Genomic DNA, 23,090 nt, shown 5'->3' with positions numbered 1-23,090 from the left:
GAGGCGGAGCTTGCAGTGAGCTGAGATCCGGCCACTGCACTCCAGCCTGGGCAACAGAGCGAGACTCCGTCTCAAAAAAAAAAAAAAAAAAAGAAGCAAGAACAGGGAGTGAGCCAAGAATTTTGCCTCTCATAAAACTATTATGTGTCTGTAAGAACTGATCATATAACACTTTTCCTAAAAGATTATCAGTTAAAAATAGAGAACATACTTTATGACTTTTTTAAGGGAGCTCCCTCTGTTACTAGTTTGTATAAGTACTCAATGATCATCATTTTTATTATAAAGGTTAATAAGACCACCAAATATTAAACAGCCTATTAGCATGATATTCTCTACAGAAAATGTTTTAGGATAGACTGTAATCCTTTGGCTTCAAAACTGTTAGCTTGGAGTAAGGAATGAGGAGAACCCATGTAAAATATGTTCACAAAACTTTCTGAACAGTGAAAAAAACAAAACCAAACCACAGCTGTCTAGTACTTTGGCCACCAGGAAGGAAAGCTGAAAGAATGAGAGAATATAGTCTGCTCCAGGCAAAATTCTGTCATGGGGTAGTTGAGGGTGACCAATATAGCTACTTATATATCTCCAGAACAGGAATGGGCAGAGGGACAGCAAGCCTAACTTGCTTCAGAAGAAAACCCTATGATTCCACGTGGAGAAGAAAACCCTATGATTCCACGTGGAGAAAGGGGAACCTTCATACACTACTGGGAGGAATGTAAATCAATACAGTCACTATGCAGAAGTACAGAGATTCCTCAAAAAATTAAAAATAGAACTACTGCATGATCTGGCAATTCTATTACCAGGTATATATCCAAAATAAAAGAAATCAATATATCCAAGAAATATCTGCACCGCCATGTTTATTGCAGCACTGTTCACAAATAGCCAGAATATGAAATGAACCTAAGTACCCATCGATGAAGAAATGGATAAAGAAAGTATGGTGTGTATATGTAATGGAATATCATGCAGCCATAAAAAGAATGAAGTCGTCATTTGCAGCAACATGGATGGAACTGGAGGCCATTATGTTAAATGAAGTAAGTCAGGCACAGGAAGACAAATATCACATATCCTCATGCATATGTGGGAGCTAAAAAAAGTGGATTTCATGAAGATAGAGAGTAGACTGGTGGTTACCAGAGGCCTGGAAGGGGAAGCAGGTCGGGGGAATGAAGGGAGAAAAAAAAATGTATTTATTACCAATGAACTGTACACTTAAGATTGGTAAAGACAGTAAATTATGTAGGCATATTTTACCTCAATTAAAAAGAAGAAAAATCTATCATTCCCGTGTTTTCAGTTTTATTATTTTTATTTTAAAAAAATATATATTTTTGAGACAGGGTCTCACTCTGTCACCCAGGCTGGAGTAGAGTGGTGCGACCTGGGTTCACTGCAGACTCAGCCTCCTGGGCAAAGTGATCCTCCCACCTTAGCCTCCAGAGTAGCTGTGACTACAGGCATGCACCACCACACCTGGCTAATTTTTGTATCTTTTTGGGTAGAGATGGAATCTCCCTGTGTTGCCCAGGCTGGTCTCAAACTCCTGAGCTCAAGTGATCAGCCTGCCTCGGCATTCCAAAGTGCTGGCATTACAGGTGTGAGCCTCCAAGTCTGGCCCCAATGTTTTCAGTTTTAAATATAAAACTGGAAAAAGGTTTTCACTTAGTTAAATAGGTCAACAGAAATCAGAAACCTACAAAGGCAGGCTTAAAGTACAGCAATATATTTAAACACATTTTAAGACTGCCTTCACAGATACAGTAAAGTTCTTTTTTTTTAATTTTTGTTCCACAGAACCATCAAGTTCAACATAGTGAAGTTCTTTGGGTTTGAAAAAGAAAATGAACATAAGCATACAATATTTGACAAGCAAATCTACTTACCATCATACTGCAAAAATCCATTTTTATCTGTCTCTATCTCAGACTCTGGCTGGAAAAATAATAAAGTACCCATCAAAATAGTGTGTAGGAAAGAAATAATACAAGTATAGACTAAAGAGGATAATACAATTATAAAGAAATAATAGAATTAGAGACTAAAGCGTTTTAATAAATGCTTTGAATGAGCAATTAAAGATCAGCACTGATAGTGCCATCTAGTGGATAAATAGCACCATTACACTGAGCCTAATTTCAATACAAAAGGTACATTACTCGCCAAAGACTTCTTCGATGTAATTCAATTAACTTGGTGGTTAAACCTTTTTGTATTAAATAAATAATTTAAGAAGTTTTATAGATACCTTGAAAAAATCATCCTGAGATATGACACTGCAATTTGGGAGGTGTTTCTGCAAATTCTTAGCCAGTGTTGTTTTCCCACCGTTTGTCACACTGAAGCAAAGAAAAGTACCAAGTAGGAAAAAGCATTAAAAATCATTACTTTTTTTTTTGAGAGACGGGGTCTCGCTGTGTCACCAAGGCTGAAGTGCAGTGGTGCGATCTTGGCTCACTGTAACCTTCGGTTCCTGGGTTCAAGTGATTCTCCTGCCTCAGCCTCCCGAGCAGCTGGGATTACAGGTGCCGCAACCACACCCGGCTAATTTTTGTAGTTTTAGTAGAGATGGGGTTTCGCCATGTTAGACAGGCTGGTCTGGAACTGCTGACCTCAGGTGATCCACCCGCCTGGGCCTCCCGAAGTGCTGGGATTACAGGCGTGAGCCACAGGGCCTGGCCAAAAAATCATTAAACACTTTAAAATATTTTTAAAGAGGATATTTAAAGCAATATTTACTATTTAAGAAAAAAGGATTTCTTTCATAGATAGTGCCTTAAACCACAGGCACCAGCAGATCTGATGTACCAAACGATAAGAAATAAGCTGGGAAAGATGAAGGAGAAAGGTAACTACCAAGTAAATGAACTGAATAACACTAACACTTAAAAATACAGACACTGTGTTGGAAGCGAAATGTTTTTTTGCCTATGTCAAAATATTCACATGGTTCATATGCAACACAGAGAATATGAGTAGCACATTTTAGTGCAAGTGTGTAAAACTGCATATGGTCACTGTGATTTTGCTTCAAGGCACAGTGGAAAAAACAGGAGTGGCTTAGTACAAGCCCACCTACCATGAAATCACATTTCCTCTGTGATGCCTCCTTTTCCCCATCTCTCTCCACCTGGGGGCCAGCTGGGAGGTCCGCTGTAGCTTATGCCATCGGGCCAGTTATTTGTCCCTTCTGGCCGGACCGTGAAGTCCAGGAGAAGGGGCACTGAGTCACTCCTCTTTAGATCTAGTTTCCCAGCATCTAGGAGATCACACAGGAGGGAGGCACTTCCCTACTCAGTGGTTTATTGAAAGAGTGTTTTAACCTGGGGCTCATGTCTGTGAACATAAGTCAGGGCATTTGTGAACTTGAATGAGAAAAAAATTATACCTTTAATTTCACTGAATTCTAACAGAAATTTAGCATCTCCTTTAATTATAAATATAAGTGATATAAGTACCCCTGACATTCACCAAGAGAAATCACAGATATTTTCATATTATGTTGCAGTTAGGTTGGATATCTTGAAGTATCATCAATGTTCATTATTACTTCTGATTTATGGCATTGTTTAGACCCACCTCTGGGTATTGTTATTTAATATATTGACATAGAAGAGTATATATCAAATATCACAAATTTGTTTTTAAAAATATTTTTGTAACTATATTTCAATATAACCAATTTCCTTTGTATTCCTGTATTTTATTTTGTACCCTTAAAACTATTACACTGAGGTCAAGATTTCACCATACCACCAAATGTTCACAGTACAAAAAACTCCTGACTACACATCTATTTGTAAGAAACTTTGCTTAATCTCAGATGAGATCAATCCACAAATACTTATAATCTAGAAAAGAGAAAATGAATTAACATCCATTCATCAAAATGGCCTGCATGTAACTCTACTATTATATTATACCTCAAGGTAGAAGGAACCTGATTCACAAGATTTCTCATTTAACCTTACGATACACGATTGGGTAGGATATGGGCCATCTCTTTGAAAATAAGGAAAAGGGAGTGGGTGCTACCCTATGTATCGAAACAATATTATGACTTTTCCCCCTCTTTAACAAAAATGTCTGTAAACTATACCAATTGTCCATAGTTTAGGTATTAAGTTTTGGTTTAAATGAGATAGTGAACAGGAGTGACTTTATTACAATATGAACAATCTGGCTAGAAAAATCTGTCATTTTCTAGAATTATCTCTGTTAAGATCATGCAGTCAAACCAACAGTGGTAATTAGATCCTTTCTCACTGACTTAGCTAAAGCCAATGAGAAATACACACCCCATTTTTGCACAAGCCTTGGAGGAGACAGACCGGCTAGAAGATAGTCTGAGATATGGAGAGCAGAGGAGAGAAAAAGTATTTAAACAAGCCTGCACCTAAAATCCACACTCAGATTGGGAGACATCCTGGTCAGGTGACGACAGCTCAGGCCACCCACAACATGGGGGAAAGGAATAGGAACCTTCCTTGGGGAAGGGAATAGGATGGGGGAAAGGAATAGGAATGGGGGAATAGGATGGGGGAAAGGAATGGGGGAAAGGAATAGGAAGGTCACCCAAAACGTGGGAAAGGAATAGGAACCTTCTCCTATGGCACACCCACAACCACCACGTGCAGACACTCACAGCCTTGCTCGCATGTGCTATCCAACCTGAGGAGAAGCGTGCCCAGCGTGCTCAGATCCTAGGATCCTAGGAAGGAAAAAGGGTGACTACTTGGTGCCGCTCCCTTCTTTGCTCACAACACCCAAATAAATGCACAACTCCTGGCCCATTTATTTTTTTATGTGCCGGGTAACGAGGGCTCATTGTATTTGGACATAACAGTGGGCTAGGGAGAAGTTAAAAGGCTGTCTGTAATTATTCAAACACATGGAGAATACATTCTGCAACAGGTAGATGTTAATATTCCAGTTTTCCCGTTGAGGAAACTAAGGATTGAGAAGTTAATATAGTAATAAAACTAGTCCATGTTCAGTAATGGAGATGTGATACAAAGTCTAATGCCAGGATGGATTTTAATTTTTTTTACACTGTGGGACTCTGAGAGAATCCCATGTAGGTTACCATCTCTTTCCCTAGTGACTGAGTTTGGATGTTTGTCCTCTCCAAATGTCATATTGAAATGTGATCCCCGGCCAGGCATGGTAACTCACACCTGTAATCCCAGTACTTTGGGAGGCCGAGGTGGGCAGATCACCTGAGGTCAGGAGTTCAAGACCAGCCTGGTCAACGTGGTGAAACCCCGCCTCTATTAAAAATAAAAAACTTAGGCCGGGCGCTGTGGCTCACGCCTATAATCCCAGCACTTTGGGAGGCCGAGGCAGGCGGATCACGAGGTTAGGAGATCAAGACCATCCTGGCTAACATGGTGAAACCCCATATCTACTAAAAAAATACAAAAAAATTAGCCAGGCGTGGTGGTGGGTGCCTGTAGTCCCAGTTACTCGGGAGGCTGAGGCAGGAGAATGGCGTGAACCCGGACGGTGGAGCTTGCAGTGAACCGAGATCAAGGCACTGCACTCCGGCTGGGGCGACAGAGCGAGACTCCATTTCAAACAAACAAACAAACAAACAAACAAAAACAAAGAACAAAAATCAGCTGGGCGTGGTGGTGCATGCCTGTAGTCCCAGCTACTTGGGAGGCTAAGGCAGGAGAATTCCTTGAACCCGGGAGGTCGAGGCTGCAGTGAGCTGAGATTGCACCACTGCACTCCAGCCTGGGCGACTGAGACTCTGTCTGAAAAAAGAAATGTGATCCCCAAGCTGGAGGTGGGGCCTGCTGGCAGGTGTTTGGTTCATGGGGGTAGATCCCTCATGAAGGGTTTGGTGCCATCCCCATGATAATGAGTGAGTTCTTGCTCTGTTGGTTCACGTGAGAGCTGGTTGTTTAAAAAGTCTGAGATCTCCCTCTCACTCTCTCTTTTTTTTCTTTTTTGATTTTTTGTATTTTTACTAGAGACGGGGTTTCACCGTGTTAACCAGGATGGTCTCGATCTCCTGACCTTGTGATCCGCCCGCCTTGGCCTCCCAAAGTGCTGGGATTACAGATGGGAGCCATCGTGCCTAGCCCCATTTCACTCTCTCTTGCTCCTTCTTCCGCCACGTGATATGCTGGATCCCCTTCACCTTCCACCATGAATGTAAGCTTTCTGAGGTCCTCATCAGAAGCACGTACCAGCACCATGCTTCTTGTACAGCCTGCAGAACAGTGAGCCAAATAAACCTCTTTTTCTTTATAAATTACTCAGCTTCAGGCATTCCTTTATAGCAAGACAAATGGACTAACACTTCCAGAAAAATGACTATATTTACATTTGTGTTAAATCTCCAGGAGGTTCATGGATGCCCTCTGAAATCCTTCAGAACCCCTGTTATTTGCAGTTGAATAATTACTGTTATTACTTCTCTATGAAGTAATAATTTGGTTGAGACTTATTGGACAATTACTTCCTAGGGAAGCAAGTGGTTAAGTTCGTAAGATGCAAAGCAGGAACAAAAGTCGCCATAACTGAATCTGGCATGGGCTTCACAGGTGCAGCAGCACTAAAATGAAATTGAGGCACTTGGCCAGGAGCAGTGGCTCATCCTTGTAATCCCAGCACTTTGAGAGGCCCAGGTGGGAGGACTGTTTGAGGCCAGGAGTTCAAGACCAGTCTGGACAACATAGTAAGACCCTGTCTCTTAAAAGAGAAAAAGGAGAAATCATGGCACTTGCTAAAGAAAAGATAGTGGGAAGAAGGCTTTCTTAGGAAGTTATGGATAGTACCTAGTGCACAGGACAAGACAGGAGGTAGGTTTCTAGGTATATGGCCCTGTATTGGGACATTGAGAAGAGGGAAATCTTACTTACACAGATGCCAAATGAAGGGTGGATTGGATCCTGTAGTGGACTTTGTAGTTGCCTTTCCAGGTTCCATGTCTGTTTTCTAGGTCTGGTTGGGACTGGTCCCACTCTCAATTCCAGAACAGAACCCACTTATCTAAACCAATCAATGTAATCCCACCTCTTTTACCACAGTGGCTGCGTGTATGTGGACCACGCTTGTCCAGTCAAAGGGAGACCTATGACCTAGGGGAAGAGAAGTATTTCTCCTTCTTCCCAGTGACAGGCTATGAAGAAACAAGTCACAGGGCTCCTAGCAGCTCCTTGTGACCAAAAGGATAAGTCAGTTCTAAGATGAACCCAAATAAAAGACACATAGAAGAGAGAAAAACTGTCTTTGGTGATACCACTGAGCTCCTGTATCAAATCCTTCCTGCAGCCTGCTACCCCTGAGGCTAATACATTTCCTTTATTACTTACGGATAGCCTTCATATACCATGATATTCAGATTTAATTCTCAATAACTGGGAACCACTGAATATCATTCCTCAGGCAGATAATTAAAATGTTCTGTATGAAGTTTAAACTGGTAGAGGTGTGTAGGAAAGATCAGAAGGGAAAGATGGGGATTACGGAATGACAGCCTATATCAGGATGGTGGCAGTGAGTGTGGGAAGGAAGAGAAACACAAGAGAAGTACTGCAGAGAAAAACTGAACTTTTCTTCTGATTAGATGGGAGGCAAAGCAGAGTTCTGACATTTAGTTCACTCAATTTTACTTCTGATTGGTGACTTACTATGGTAATGTAATACCATAACACAATGGTCTCCCCAAAATTACAAACAAAGTAGTCTTATATTTTATTAACTGGGTCACAAATAATAGAGTAAAGGTGAACATAATATGGTAGCAAAACAAATAATGTCATTTTCACTTGATGTTGATGTTTTATTTGCATGCCTGCCTGGGACCACAGGTAGGATGACCATATAATTTAGAACACGTTTGAGAGAAAGAGAGGTGCCTCCAGGACCACAAGTATTAGCTTGGGCAACGTGGGACATAAGGCCACCCAAAACATGGGGGAAAGGAATGGAGGTGAAGGTGTTCTCTATAGCACATGTCTGAAGCTGGGCACAGCTGGAAAGAAACACTAAGTTTTCTCCTCCGTCATGATGGAGGAACACCCATATGGGGAATGATAAATCATCCTGAATGAAAGCAGTGCCCAATCAGACCTTGTCTCTGGTGTTAGCTCCACAAAATAAAAGGGAAAGTGGGTAAACATGGTTGACGGACTCTTCTGTCTCTCTGTTTATAGAAAACTCTTCCATCTCTTGTTGGCATTTATGACGCCAGCACTTCACTGACATCCCACAGTGGTCTGCTCTTCCGCAGGACTCTGGAATCCTCACTGCCTCTCTGTCCCCTACTCCATCCACACGGAAACACCATTTGCACATCCTCAGTATCTTAAAGAGCTGTCTGTACCAAAATTACTCACCCACTGATTCCAACGATAAATGTTTTCATAATTAGCTTTGAAAACCACAGCTTCCTAATATTTCCTAAAAGTAAAAAAAAAAAAAAAATCAAATGCATTTCATTTAGATGTCTAGGGGGATAAAGAATCCTAAATTAGGAGCACCAGCTGAGAGGGGAGGGTGACAGTGACCTCTCAGTACGGCCCCACGTTATCCACATTCCCTGCGGTACTGGCTTCCCCTGCTACCACTGAGTGCCAATAGCCGGGGCGTGCTCAGGGCCTCTCAACCAGTTCAACGTCAGGTGAGCTGCGGAAGACTCCCTCTTGAACGTCTGTTTTCCAGGCGTGGAAAGAGTTGCTAGGCCACAGTGTGGTATATGAAGTTTCATCCTCTCCTTGGCCAGGTTGCCTTCCACCTGCACAATTCAGTCACCTGGGTATGACTCATTATCAATGAGGCAGGGACCTCTGTGGGCTGGCCTCTTTCTCCCCTTATAAGACAGGAAAAAAGTCGCTGCTGACCAGAGGCAAAATGAAGCTAATGCCATTTAAAGACAAGATTTCTTCACCCAAAAGCCTAGCTCTTGGGCCTGGCTAGGTACATTTTTTTTTGGAAACAGGCCAGATAGTAAATATTTGACGCTGTGTGGGCCAAGAGGCAAAATCTAAATTGTTATGTATGGACTTATATAATAAGAGAAAAAATATTTTCACAAATGTTTGTGATGAAATTCAATATATAATCATAATGTTTTTTAACAGGTCTACTAATGACAAGAATGAAATTCCCTTTTATTGGGCTATCATTTCCCTTAATTGGATTTGTGTAGTGCTTTCTACATGAAACTGCAAATGTTGAGACAGAGGGCCAGATTAAGCCACCGGCTGCTGTTTTGTGGACCTTTGGTCTAGGGGATGGAGGGCAGTTTCATACATGCCTCTCTAAGGTTCACTAAAGCAGTCCTTGGTTAGTACAATGGGCCATTTTTCAGCACTAAGTGAAAAGGTGAAGCGCAGCTGGAGGGAACCTTAATAGTGGCTGCTGAAGGTCATCTCTGATAGTCACTGTTCTTCATTCCTATCTGCTCAGGGGGGTGGCCAGGGACCTAGGCTGTGTAGCCACGGGCAAGTGGCTGCCTGTCAAGCTGGAGGCTCCCAGCAATGCTCCAGTTCTTATGATCTGTGTCCACACTCTCCCTGGGGAGGGGCTATGCAGAAAAAAGCCTGGTGGGGAAAGGGCTATTGTTGCTTGACTTGGCCTTTCTAGAATATTCCACATTGAGTACAATTGCTTGAGACTGGGGTCCACTTCCATTAACAAGTCTGTGTGAGACAAGAATTCAATAATGACTGTGATAAAATAGCAACCGGGCACGGTGACTCATGCCTATAATCCCAGCACTTTGGGAGGTCAAGGCAGGCGGATTGCTTGAGCTCAGGGGTTTGAGACCAGTCTGGGCAGCATGGTAAAATGCTGTCTCTACCAAAAATACAAAAGATTAGCCAGGCATGGTGGTGTGCTCCTGTAGTTCCAGCTACTTCGGAGGCTGAGGTGGAAGGATTGCTTGAGCCCACAAGGTGGGGGTAGCAGTGAGTGGAGATTGAGTTGCTACACTCCAGTCTGGGTGACAGCGAGACCCTGGCTTAAAAAATAAAATAAAATAGCAGAACAAGTTGGATATTTGAGTTTCATCCAGAGTTATGTTGTTGAATCACATCTCCATCCAAATTTACAAGATGTATCGAGGGAACGACTGCATACAATGAATATTGTAAAATACATTTTTATGTTGTAATTTTTCTGCTTTTGAATTTTATTTTGCCCTATTCTTATTTTTTCGGTATGTCAGTGCAATGATGCCAACTAGCCTTATTTTGGGAAGGGATAGGCTGCTCTTTATCTCACTTTTGTGGCGATAAATGTTCTTTCTCTTACAAAATTATGTTGTCAAAAATTGTTAGCAGAGTGATATCCTTACTTGACCAAATAAAGTAAACATTCATAAAACTCTGTCATTCCTTGCCCCCATTTCACTTATTTTTGGATAGCTCACTGAAGCATAAATTCTCAAACTTGGAGAAGTATAGCTTTAGAGATTACTTGGTCTACCTCTTCATTTTGCAGAAGTGGAAACTGGCTCAGACAACAGAGCGATTTGCCTAAGGTCACACAGACAGTAAGTGGAAAAGCCAGATATGAAACTAAACCAGTTGAGTTGACTTCTTTCCATCACTCCAAGCTGCTAAAAAGCACTTTATTACTAACAGCAAAGAAAGGGTGTTACATATGTGCTAGCTTAATTGTCAGGCTCTGATGGATAATTGATGTCATTCTTACTGATGTATTATTGATGGGGCACTATTTGCTGTGCACACAGAATGGAAAGGACTACTGGTCCCCGTCCTAATGGCCACATCTGTGCTTACACGTGTGACTGTTGCATCAATTACATGGCATGTAAATAACAAGTGAGCATGGTTGTGGCACGGGAAATAGGCTTGAGGGGGTTACTAGCATTCAGGAACCAGGAGTGAGATGGCATAAAAAACCCACTTATAAAATCTCTTGGATACAGTGAAATGTAAGGTTTTTTTTTGTTTTTTGTTTTTTTTTAACCGAAACAGGAACTCCCAGTTCTACATTAGTTAGCTGTCCAAGCTTGTGTTTGTCCAACAAACACTTGGCCTGTCCAAGCCAGTGTTTGGGTAAATGCTGGGCATACCCTATCAGCAATGAGCAGGTAACAATGTGACCGGAAGGGTGGGCAACCGGAACATGCAGAGACAAGAGAGGCAACAGGGCTAAGTGACTAGGGTGGGTGGGGGTGGGCCCAGCAATCCCTGAAGTCATTTACTTCAAAAACAGTGTGCATGCACAGGGCAGCTTGAGGGGAGCTCCAAGTTCAGGCCTGGCACTGTCCACCTCCACATCATGTTCTACTGTTTCATTGCCTGTTGCCCTCTATAAGAACTATTAAAAATCTCCAAGGTAGCCGGGTGTGGTGGCTCACGCCTGTAATCCCAGCACTTTGGGAGGCTGAGGCGGGCAGATCATGAGGTCAGGAGATCGAGACCATCCTGGCTAACATGGTGAAACCCCGTCTCTACTAAAAATGCAAAAAAGTAGCTGGGCGTGGCGGCGGGCGCCTGTAGTCCCAGCTACTCGGTAGACTGAGGCAAGAGAATGGCATAAACCCGGGAGGCGGAGCTTGCAGTGAGCCGAGATCGCGCCACTGCACTTCCAGCCTGGGTGACTGAGCGAGACTCCGTCTCAAAAAAAAAAAAAAAAAAATCACCAAGGCTGCAGTGAGCCATGACTGCGCCCGCCACTGCATTTCAGCCTTTGCCATAGAGCGCCTATCTTGAAAAAAAAAACCAAAGAACAAACAAAAAACAGACAAAAAAAACCCCAAAACTGCCTCCCAAGAAACCAAAACCAAAACAAAACATCAAATTTAAAAAGCTTGCAATTATGATTTGCCAGGCTTCATGAAGCAAATGCAAGCTTGGTACAAACTGTAAATCATGTGATGTGTCCAAAGAGTCATCATTTCAGGGCACGTCTATCACTAGAATCCACACCACCTTCAATCTCATGGAATATCTATGTAGTTTATTTTCCCGGTGTGTGCAAATCTTTCCTCAACAGCAGAGAGCTTTTGCATAGCGGGAGAACAAACTAGGATAGCTAAAAGCAAATCTAAAATGACTAATTTTTATTTTTTACACTTTTTTTTAACCCTAAGTAAAATGTTGGGGTTTTTTTTTTAATTCAGATGTGTTTATTATGTTTAATTCATTTCACTACTAAACGTTTACATTTTGGATTCTAAACAGCGAACAGTCAGAAGTGGCATGTGCAGAATCAGCAGATTGTACGAAGAGGGCAGCTCTCTAACGCAAATGATCTGAAAGACAAAGTTCCTGCTAAATGTTCTCTTCAAATGTATCTACAGGACAGCCTGATATTTTAAAAAGAGGAAAATGTTTCCAGGACTTCTCACTTTGTATTCTATTCAACAGCTATTTTGATTCTCTTCTTCCAGGAGACAGGGCAGTCTTTTCCTACTATTGTTTAAACTTTGCTCCCTTTTGGTAAACAAATCCCTCAAGGCTGGGTTTTTTTTTTTTTTTCCCCCTAAGACAGTCTCACTCTGTCCCCAGGCTGGAGTGCAGTGGTGTAATCTTGGCTCACTGAAACCTCCGACTCCCGGATTCAAGTGATTCTCCTGCCTCAGCCTCCTGAGTAGCTGGGACTACAGGCGCCCACCACCATGTCCGGCTAATTTTTGAATTTTTGGTAGAGATCAGGTTTCACCATGTTGGCCAGGATGGTCTCGATCTCTGAACCTCGTGATCCACCCGCCTTGGCCTCCCACAGTGCTGGGATTACAGGCGTGAAGGGCTGGGGTTTTTGAAAATGCAATTCATGCCCCTCCCCCGTTGGTTTCATTTATGTAGGTTCTTACGTAAATAGTTTTTTCCTTCCCCAAATACACAATTAATTTACAATATTGACTGTTATTTTGAACTTATGCCATTGGCTTCCTTGTGTGCCCCAGTTCTTTCCTCCCACCGAAGATAATATCCGCTAGATCAGGGGTCGGCAAACTTTTTCCGTAAAGTGCCAGATGGGAAATGCTTTGGGCTTTGCCAGCTGCTACTCAACCCTGCTGGGTAATGCGAAAGCGGCCGCAGACAACACAGATGCAAATGAGCGTGACCGTGTTCCAGTAAAATTTTACGGACACTGAAATCGGAATTTCATGTAATTTTCACGGACACTGAAATCGGAATTTCATGTAATTTTCACGTGTCGCAAAGTGTTATATTTCTTTTGATTTCTTTTCAGCCATTAAAAACGTAAAAAAAAAAAATTCTTAGCAGGCCATACAATAACAGGCAGCAGGCGGGCAGTAGGTCATCACCCCAACGCTAGAGGAATGAGACCATCTCGACCCGCGAGGATCAAGTCCTGAATCCTGTCCCTGGCGACTTCTCCCAACTGCGCGGTCTCTTGGAGGTAGCGTTCCCATTTTCAGGATTATGCCAGGACGCTAGAGCATGAGTCCACGTGCTCCTCGGCAGGGCACCTATCAGTTCTGTGAGGGTGGCAAGAGTCCAGGCAAGGCTTTCAAGGCGTAACCAAGTCCCGAGCTCCAGCACAAAAACCCTCTGGAAACACCTCCAGGCCCCACCAAGGCGGCGCGGCGCGGCGCGGCAGGGGCGAGCAGGTAAGCACTCACCTGGCGCCAGTTCGAGTCCTCCCAAACACAGCGGCAAGGGCGACAGCCAGGCGCGCGCCTGTCCCCAGTGCGCCGCCACCCGCAGCTCGCTCCCGGAGAGGCCCACAGCCTCTTTCCCCACGATCCTCCTGGATTAGAGGGATGCCAGGTAGGGGTGGCCACCTGACGCCCCTTTCCACTCCGCTCGGCCCGGGGTTCCAGCCCCGTTGGGGCGGGGCGGGGCGGGGCGGGGCACACGGCGGAGCAGCTCAGCCTGCGTCCGCTCTTCGTGCAGCCAAGTTTGGGCGCCGGTGCTGGAAGGCGCCGCGTTGTAAGCCTGACGAAAAGAAACTGGGGTGCCCGAGTGCCAGGTGACGGGCAAGCAGTGGGCTTTTCGGCGGGGTCTTTAGGATTTGCAGCTCCAGGAAGCGAGATGTCGAAGCCGCCACCCAAACCAGTCAAACCAGGTGAGGGAGGTAAGGGAGGCGCTCGTCGGGTCCTCCGGCCGCCGAGGTGCCGGCCCCTCCTCTGCCGCTTGGCAGGGAGGACCCGGCGCGCACCCGGCCCCGAGCCTGGCTTACGAGATCTGCCCCATCGGGATGGGCGCTCTTAGTCTTGCGTTCGCTGTTACGGGAGAGGGATCGATTTTGATAGCGAGAGGATTTCGAGGATTAAAAATATATGTATATTTTTAAAGGGGAGTCGACCTCACTTTTGCTACGTTGTCATTCGCTGAAACTTTCAGAGGGTGTGATGGCAACGTCCCATGGAAGTTTTCCGGAAAGACAGGGCCATTGATCTCCCTTTAAAAAAATGTCTTGAAATGGTCTTTAGCCACTTCCTCTTTTCTCAGTGTTTGTCACTGTCAAGTTAGGGTTCCTGACCGGCCAGAGCGAACGGGAAGTGCAATGCTTGCAGGGTGGGGTGGGCGAGCGAGCCTCCTTCGGGACTTAGGCTAGGAGCAGCGTTTGAAATTGACCTCGGGATCTTGGGAAGAGCGTTTAAAACCCTGTGCTCGCGCTCCTGGTGGAAAGAATCTAGGATGTGAAAGTAATCTCAGCTGTTGCTATTTGGAAGTGTCATTTTATCATCTCCTTTGCCTTCGCTCTCCCAAAGACGTTGGCGTGGTAAACCTGAGAGGACTGAGATTACTACATTCCTCAAAGCAGTTTTCTTGGCGGATTGTCCTCGTTCATTTTTGCTCTGTTCTTAGACTATTTTTTGTGATATGCAGAAATAAGAGAATTATGAAAGAAACTGACGTATTTTAATTAAATATTGTAACCTACTCTTCCGCGCGTTTATTTGGGTAGGTAATTGGAAAGGACTGACATATTTTAATACTTTAACAACTCTTAGGTGCTTTCATTTGGGTAGGTAATTAAGGGAAATACGGGAAATGGAAGATAAATGACTCCGATGTATTCTTGGGTTTTTTCCTCCCATCTTGTGTAATTTCGGTATAGCGAAATGCTGAAATTTAATCCATTTACATCAAATTTTGAAGTAACTTTCGTTGCAGGAGATAAGAGTTTCAGTGATTAATTTTTTCCTTGATTTTCCTAAACTCTACAGCTTTCATACTTGTCTGGTTTTCTTCCTTTGCGTTCCTGCAGTTGGAGTATGAAGTCCCTTTATTTGATAATCATGTACATAAGTATGTGGAATAGTCCTTCACTGAGGACTGACATCTTGGTAGGCTGAGTGTGAAGGAAGTTGCTGAGACTGGCTCTCCCCTGAGTAAAGATGGGGCACAGCTAGAGTTGGGCTCTGCATTGCATTAAATGTGGAATCTGATGAGAAATTTCCATTTTAAGTGCATGTGTATGAGGTAGCTTTCTAAACTCAGGTGCAAATCAGGACCTCAAGTATCTTAACAATGCAGAGTTGTTCTTTGATAGCTAAACAGTATGTTTTTTTTTCTGACCACCTGCGGCCTATTGAAATACATTATTTTAAAGAATGCCCTGAGAAAAAGTTCATGAGTTTTTTTTTTTTTTAAAATCTCTTCAGGCATATTAAATGTCTATATTGAAAATGACAGGTGTGTGTATGTGCACACAGTAGTGTATACTTGTGCATTCATTCACACTTGGGGGTTGAGGGATCATCCTGTTACTAATTGTGGATACATTCCCAGGAACCTGCTTTCTCCGTCACATCAGAAAGCTTGTGGTTAAACGTGACTGGTGTTTAGAGGGAATTTTGCGTTTTATTTTATTTTATTTTGTTTTATCTGGTCCTTGATTCAGGATACAGGGAATTTTGAATGAACATTAATTTATAAATGAGATCCAGACACAAAGTTACCATAGAAATGGGTTTGTCAGTTTAGTCATTTACAGTGAGAAACATTACAGCCAATCAGACTTGATAATGGGGGTGGGCTACCTTAGTTGAAAAAAAAGCAATGACCAGGAGCAGTGGGTCCATGCCTGTAATCCTAGCACTTCGTGAGGCTGAAGTGGAAAGACTGCTTGAGGCTAGGAATTTGAGACTAGCCTGGGCAGCATAGCAAGACCCCATCTCAACAGAATACAAAAGAGAACAGAAATGTCCTATTGTAGTAGTCCCACATTTACTGTGTGTTAGGCAATAGCCTAGTCACTTTTACATGTGTTAACGCATTTGCTGTTCTCAACAATCTTATGAGGTCAGTACCATTATATTGTTCCCGTTGCACAGATGGGGAAATAAAGATGTGCAGAAATGTTATTTAATTTGTCTAAAGTCAACAGTTGGAGTGGGGAATGTAGCAGGCAGGATTAAAACCCAGGTAGTCTGGCTTTGAAGTATGCACTCTTTTTTTTTTTTTTGAGATGGAGTCTCCTCTGTTGCCCAGGCTGGAGTGCAAATGGTGTGATCTCGACTCACTGCAACCTCCGCCTCCCGGGTTCAAGCAGTTCTCTGCCTCAGCCTCCCAAGTAGCTGGGATTACAGGCGCCCGCCACCAAGCCCAGCTAGTTTTTGTATTTGTAGTAGAGATAGGGTTTCACCATCTTGGCCAGGCTGGTCTTGAACTCCCGACCTCGTGACCCACCCGCTTTGGCCTCCCAAAGTGCTGGGATCACAGTGACATGAGCTACCGCCCCCAGCCGAAGTCTACACTCTTAACCATTTGCAATTCTGCCTTGAGTCATAGTGCTCCATTCACATTGGTGGTCATGTGTATTTTAGAGCTGGTAGTCAGGAAGTCGAAAGGGAGGGGCCTCTGGTCTACAGACCTTCTTGTCACAAATGCACATAAAGGTCACCCCCTGGTTGGTACAGCAAGGAGAGTGGTGTGGAGCTTTACTTTCTTGTCTTGCAGGCAAGCTACATGGATAAAAATCTCCAAAGACAGCATGGGATTGGGGACTTGGGGGTTATATTTAATTTTTTGGTTTGTTTATATCCTACCTCATTCCAAAGGACTTCTAAAAATACACATGATCTGAGAGAGAGGAAAAAAATAAAGATAAAGCAAGGTCATTTTAGAGGGAGGGAAGAATAATAAGATGAAACAAGAGGAAAAGCTAGCTTACAGACAGACCTGCATGTAGTAAGGTCACTGTAGATTTGGCTCTCAGCTGCAAGCCGAGAGAAAAATCTCAAGATTCACAGTGCTCATAAAATTAAAATGTGTCACTTGCTCTGAAAAGTAGTTATTTTAATGGCATTGAGATCTGAGACAGATTTTCCTGTGGATTCTTTTAAAGTGTTGGAGTGGCCTGGATAACTCTAGCAGAAATACAAGACAGAACATCCTAACTGTGTTTCTTATAGCTTCTTTCAGAGCAAGATTTGGGCAAAACAGCATGGCTCAATTCAGTAGACAATACTAAAAGGAAAGGAGCTAGATGAGTAAGGACAAAGGACTCGCTGGAAGATATTAAAAGCGAGGGACATTAAGCTATAATGCAGACTAATTGCATCTTTCCGGCTGATCAGCACATGCCCAACAGGGGCACCGTTGGTGGAAGGAGGCTGAGAAGTCCTGGGCAGATACTAGTGGGAGACCCTGGCCATTTTTGTACCATCTGGAGGATAGATCAGGGTTACCTTCTTGGGTTTTTGGCCATATCCAGAATTCATTTGCTAAACAAACATTTCTTAATAAATGTAGCTCATATTTTAGGCCCTGTGCTAGACACTGGGGTTCTAAGGAGCAGTAACCTAAGGTGTCATTCACGAGGGTCCTGAGTCTAATGGGGAAGACATATGTATCTATAGATATTACCTAGAGTATCCCATATCTACAACTGGATGGCTGATCTCATTCATTTTGTCAAAAAAAAAGAGCTTGTAATTAAAAATATAAGTAATTTTTTTATTTTTAGAAAATTTGGGAAAAGGTAAACAATAAATATATAACTAAAATATAGAAATCATCCCTGGCATCTACTGATAATCATTATTTACATTTGGTTGAATATTGCTTCAGGTTTCTTTCTTCTTCACATCCATTTCATTTCAAAAAAAGAAAATAAAAACAATTATCCTTAGAACAGTGTCTCAGCTTGAAATGTCTTGCTGTTGGTTGGTATATGTTTCCAAAAGTCTGTATGGTATTGCCCGCATTCTGCTTGAAGGATCAATTCTGTCGCAGCTTGACCTTTCCTTGCTTATTGATTTTGTTTCTGTAGAATCACTTTTGGCCACCCAAGGTCTGTCATTGAAACTTCCTCTCTTAACTGTTATCTGTGTCACCATGGTACTCTACTAAGATATGTTTCAATTTCGTGGTCTTTATCCCATTCTTTATGGTTCTTTCCTTCCTTTTCTTTTATTTTCTTTTTTTTTTTTTTGGAGGTGGGATTTTGCTGTATTGCCCGGCTCATCTTGATCTCCTGTGCTCAAGCAGTCTTCCTGCCTGAGCTTCCAGAGTGTCTGGAATTATAGGTGCTCACCACCAAACCTGGCTGGGACCCTCCTTTCCTTTTTCTGAGTGAGTACAACCTCTTAGTTTTACACATACAGCATTTATGTTGCTTTCAGCCACTCTCAGAAGCCTTGCAGTTCAATTAGCGTGAATCTGTCTGGCTTGTTAGAGTGTAGACGTGTAGAAAACAGAACTTTTGTTCTCATAAAATCTTTAAAAAAAAATTTTATTCTGAGAGTAAGGATGGGCCAAAGAATACTGAATGAGATTTGGGCCGTAAAATTATCTCATTCTAAGCAGGTTTGGTAGCCCTCTATTGTAATTGGAAACCTGATGTCTGACCTTGGCCATTTTTTCCCAAATGGCTTATTGATTTTGGTGGTGAAAGTGAAGCAACATAAATATTTCATGTGCCTTGTGAAAATAAATTCATGGAACTTTGAAGAAGCAAATGTCAGTGTTTCAGGTTCTTTTGTTATTCAGAGTAAAAACATCATAAAACTTAAAAGACGTCACAAACATGCTGCTTAAATAACATTTTTGAGAGAAAAAGGTTTTTATCTAAAATGAACTCAATTTTTGTGTATTTTTTTTTACCCCAACAAAGGAATTAATCAAAAGTGAGGTGAAATATGCATGTGAATAGTCTCCTTTTATATACTTGATACTTTTTATACCTGATGGCAGAATAAAGCCTGAGAAACATCTTGAAAATTTCAGAATGATGATGATGATGGGAATGGTTAACGTATATTTGGCGCTATATGTCAGGGACTGCACTCAGCACTGTGTATGCTTTGTCTCCTTTAATTATTCTGACTTTCCTGTCAGGTGGGTGGGTCCTCATCTCCCTGTTTTATGGATGAAGTAGTACTTAATGAGGTCAAGTAAACTACCTAAGATCTCAAAGCTAGTGAGTGGTTGGTGTGACCTGGAAGCGGAACACAAGCTTTAATTGGGTCCATGCATGTGAGCAGAGAAACCTGCCAGAGATGTTATTGGGTTGGACCTGCTTTGGTTGGACAGTCATTTTATTAGCTTATGCAGTTGTGTTATTGGTATTTGGTTTGTGTAACTGCCCTCTTTCAGTGGATCCGTATTAGACCATTAAACTATATACTTTTTGAGAGTGGAACAGTCTTTTATTTCTTTGTAACTGCACAGCCACTAAATCATTTATGAATGACAGATATGTAAAACACTTCGATACAAAAAAAAAAAGGTTTTTTTGTTTGTTTGTTTGTTTTTGTCTGAAAGAAGGTGGGGGGTGGCCTCAGAGACTGTGATTGGGCTTTTCTTGTAGCTTTACCACAAAGTAGCAAAGGCTGGAGGTTGTGTGCCTCTGATCAGCACTCCTCTCTTCCGGAAATACTGGGGTCCCCTCCCTTGGTGTTTCAGCATTCCCACAATCTGACTTACATCACTAGTGCAGTGAGATTTTCTAATACACACCTTATACCTCAAGGCACAACAGAACCCATTGCCAAAGTTGTCCTCACTTGCTTAATGGACAGGGGAAGACAAACTACATTAAAAAAAAAAAATACAGAGACACCTTTCAGTGGGCTGACGTGAGCGAGCTGTCAAGATTCTCTTTCAAATTAGAGGAGTTTCAAAAAAATTGACAAGCCGGGCACAGTGGTTCACACCTGTAATCCTGGCACTTTGGGAGGCTCAGGCAGGCAGATTACTTGAGCCTAGTAGTTTGAGACCAGCCTGGGCAAAATGGTGAAACCTTGTCTCTACAACAAATATGAAAAAAATTAGCCGGGCTTGGTGGTGCGTGTTTGTAGTCCCAGCTACTCAGGAGGCTGAGGTGGGAGGGTCACTTGAGCCTGGGAGGTCAAGGTTATGGCAAGCCAAGATCTTGCTGCTGCACTCCAACCTGGGTGACAGAGCGAGACCCTGTCTCAAACAAACAATACAAATATTAGAACCAGGAGAACTTTCTGGTTCTTTTAAATAACTACATGGTATTCTGCTGAGCTCATTTAATCAGACCCTAACTAATGTACTTCTGGATTGTCTTCAATCTTTTGTTATCACAAATAGTCTCCCAACAGTATTGTTGTTGCTTACGTGTGTAAATCCACAGGATACAGTCCTGGCAGTGGGATTTGTTGATTCAGAGGGTATGCGCACTGCTGATTTCATAGACATTTCCAAATCGCTTTTCAAAGAGGTCATACCAGTTTACTTCCCTCCCAAAAATGTATGAGCATGTCTTAAACAGAAAGATCGCAGTGCTTGTGATAGGAGATGTTATCGAAGTGTGATCAGAGGGCTGGGAAGCACAGGGCAAGGAGCTTGAGGAAGCTGAGAAGATGTCACGGAAGAGGAGTAATCTAAGCAGAGTTCTGAATGCTGAGTAAGAGTTCGCTGGGCAGCAAAAGGGGAAGAGTCATTTGATTCAGGCGGAAATGAAAGAATGCATCCTCCTATCCACATTTGTCTAACTAAATAAGGGCAAAGCTTCTTTCAGAGAAGTCAAGGAAATTTGTTATGTGCACGGAGAACTGTGAATCACATAATTTTCTCTGAATAAAGAGAAGGCCGTTTATACCCCGTGTAACAGTTTGTGAAAAGTGGTATTGCTCCACACAAAAAGCAGGAATTTAAATGCACACGTCAGCTCTCTTCACAGATTGCTTATCTGTTTCTCAGTGTTAACAGTTGGTGTAGGTGTTTAGTTTAGGGCAATGGGTTAAGGAGATTTAGCAGCTGCAGATCAGTTAAACAAGTTACTGGTGTGACTGCTGTAGCCCCCTCCCCCTCCTTTTTATTCAGTTATTTACCACTTTATGTCTACATCTGTAGGATTTTTAGAAAGCCACAAGGCAAATTTCTCAGCTTACATTTGGGATAAGAGTTGGGGGATAGTTTTATATTTGTGCATTTTGATTGGCATGGAATTTTAAAACTCTTTAGCATCCCTTATAATTGGATAAACTATTTTGGTTTTATATTCTTGGGACCCAAGAATGCATCTAAGGTGGATCTTTTCTGCTGGGTGCTCCCAATTTCCAGAGAGCCTGAGGGCAATTTGAATTCAAATTAAGGGAGATGCTCTAACCAACTTAGTTTATACTCACACTAGAGGGACTGTCTCAGGCCCCTTACAAGGGTCTCTCTGGCATCCCCTACACTCCAGGAATTTTGCTTGGTTCTGAGAAACTCATGGATTCTATTTTAGGATTCCCGGCTTCCCAGCCAGGACTCACTCCCATGAGACAAAGAAATGACTCGAACCTGGAGGTTATCTTGGAATGTCTGTGTGTCTTCTAGGAACTTCCTGACCAAATCCGTGTTTGGGGAGGAGATGCTTCCAAACTTTAGCTCGCTGAGTGTGGGTTAGAGGGGGTTGGCTGAAAGAAGCCCCTGTAGGTTTTAGACACGGTTGGAAGGTATCTCAGACTCCAGAAGATTTGGAGGATCTCGGAGTCTCATTCTTCCTTATCTGAAAACCAAACTCTTATGCTTATGTCTGAAATGTTGACTACCCAGGTTCACAGGACTTTCTGGCTAGCATGTATTATTTCCCTGCTTTCTTGTTGGGCTTATTGTTTTGATGAGTCAGTGCTGAGATTTATCTGTAGCTAGCCCTGGGACGACTTCATCTGAAGGTATTCCTACTGGTTTTTCAGGCAAGGGAAGTGTCCATGAAACACTGCAATAGAAACCATCCCTGCCAAAGTTAATATTCTGGTGGTGTGCCAAACGTAAAATTGTTGTCGACCATATTTTTCTTTGGGGGAATAAATCATTCTCTTTGATCTCTGCATTCAGGTCATCTGAGCAACTGCTCACTAGAACCTGGGCCTATCTGAAGCTGAAATGTGAGGTAGGAGTCACTGCTATGGTGACTGCCTGGTTCCACTTTCAGGGAACCCTTCCCATCTGACAGGGCTTCTGGTCCTTGCCTAAGGCCTTTGCACTCTTGAAAACCTATTCTGTATCTAAATATTGGGGCTCTAAAGTGTAAACCCAAAATAAAACTCTAAGCTCCCTAACCAATGGAATAGACCCCTCCCCTCATCCAGATTTAACCTGAAAAACTAGTTCGGACCATGATAAACTGAGTTATAATCAACTTTACATTTTCCAAACATCAAGTCTTCAATGTCTTGATGGCCATTCATGAACAACCACATTTTTTGAGGATCTCATTGGAATCTGTGCATATAAAGTCCCAGACATATTTAGGTCTCCAGAGTTGATGTTGCTGAGTTATAATCACCTTTACGTTTTCCAAACATAAAAGTCTAATGGGGGTTGGACATGCCTTATTATGAGTGGGATTCATAATAAGGCTGTTCCCCCCCTTTTTTTTTCTTTTTTTTTAAAGCAACAGCTCCATTAGCACCAATTTTGTAGTTAACTTACTAGTTGACCTTTGTAAGTCACTAGACCACTCTATGCCTCAGTTTCTTTTGTTTGTTTGTTTTTTGCTTTTTTTCTCTTTGAGTCAAGGGTCTGGCTCTGTTGCCCAGGCTGGAGTGTGGTGTGATGGTCTTGGGCTTACTGCAACCTCTGTTTCCTGGGCTTAAGCGATCCTCCCACCTCAGCCTTCCCAGGAGTTAGGACTGCCAGTGTGCATCACCATGCCTGGCTAATTTTTGTACTTTTTGTAGAGACAGGGTTTTACCATGTTGCCCA

The 23,090-nt window shown here is 42.7% G+C and overlaps 2 protein-coding genes across 7 annotated transcripts in view; one reads left to right on the top strand and one right to left on the bottom strand.

Moving 5' to 3' along the window:
• The window catches only part of NMRK1 (nicotinamide riboside kinase 1), a 28,606-nt gene extending 14,749 nt beyond the window's left edge, over window positions 1-13,857 (bottom strand). For 2 of the 4 annotated variants that reach the window (XM_011947013.1, XM_011947015.1), the window contains exons 1-4: window positions 13,595-13,833; window positions 8,367-8,430; window positions 2,264-2,354; window positions 1,902-1,950 (exon numbers count right to left, since the gene is read on the bottom strand). In XM_011947013.1, the coding sequence (XP_011802403.1) occupies window positions 1,902-1,950; window positions 2,264-2,354; window positions 8,367-8,395 (169 nt within the window). In that variant the 5' untranslated portion in view covers window positions 8,396-8,430; window positions 13,595-13,833. Of the gene's footprint in view, window positions 1-1,901; window positions 1,951-2,263; window positions 2,355-3,094; window positions 3,352-8,366; window positions 8,431-13,242; window positions 13,451-13,594 lie in introns of all 4 variants that reach the window. The other 2 variants (XM_011947014.1, XM_011947012.1) reach the window with 2 other exon arrangements.
• OSTF1 (osteoclast stimulating factor 1) overlaps window positions 13,639-23,090 on the top strand; it is a 57,893-nt gene continuing 48,441 nt past the window's right edge. The window contains exon 1 of one of the 3 annotated variants that reach the window (XM_011947018.1): window positions 13,639-13,742. In XM_011947018.1, coding sequence (XP_011802408.1) covers window positions 13,736-13,742 — 7 coding nt within the window. In that variant the 5' untranslated portion in view covers window positions 13,639-13,735. Of the gene's footprint in view, window positions 13,743-13,808; window positions 14,050-23,090 lie in introns of those variants that run through there. The other 2 variants (XM_011947017.1, XM_011947016.1) reach the window with 2 other exon arrangements.

Source organism: Colobus angolensis, unplaced genomic scaffold (assembly GCF_000951035.1).
Source record: "Colobus angolensis palliatus isolate OR3802 unplaced genomic scaffold, Cang.pa_1.0 Scaffold257, whole genome shotgun sequence".
Classification (NCBI taxonomy): domain Eukaryota; kingdom Metazoa; phylum Chordata; class Mammalia; order Primates; family Cercopithecidae; genus Colobus; species Colobus angolensis.
Note: the sequence above shows the minus strand (reverse complement) of the source record. Positions and strands in the feature narration are given on the sequence as shown.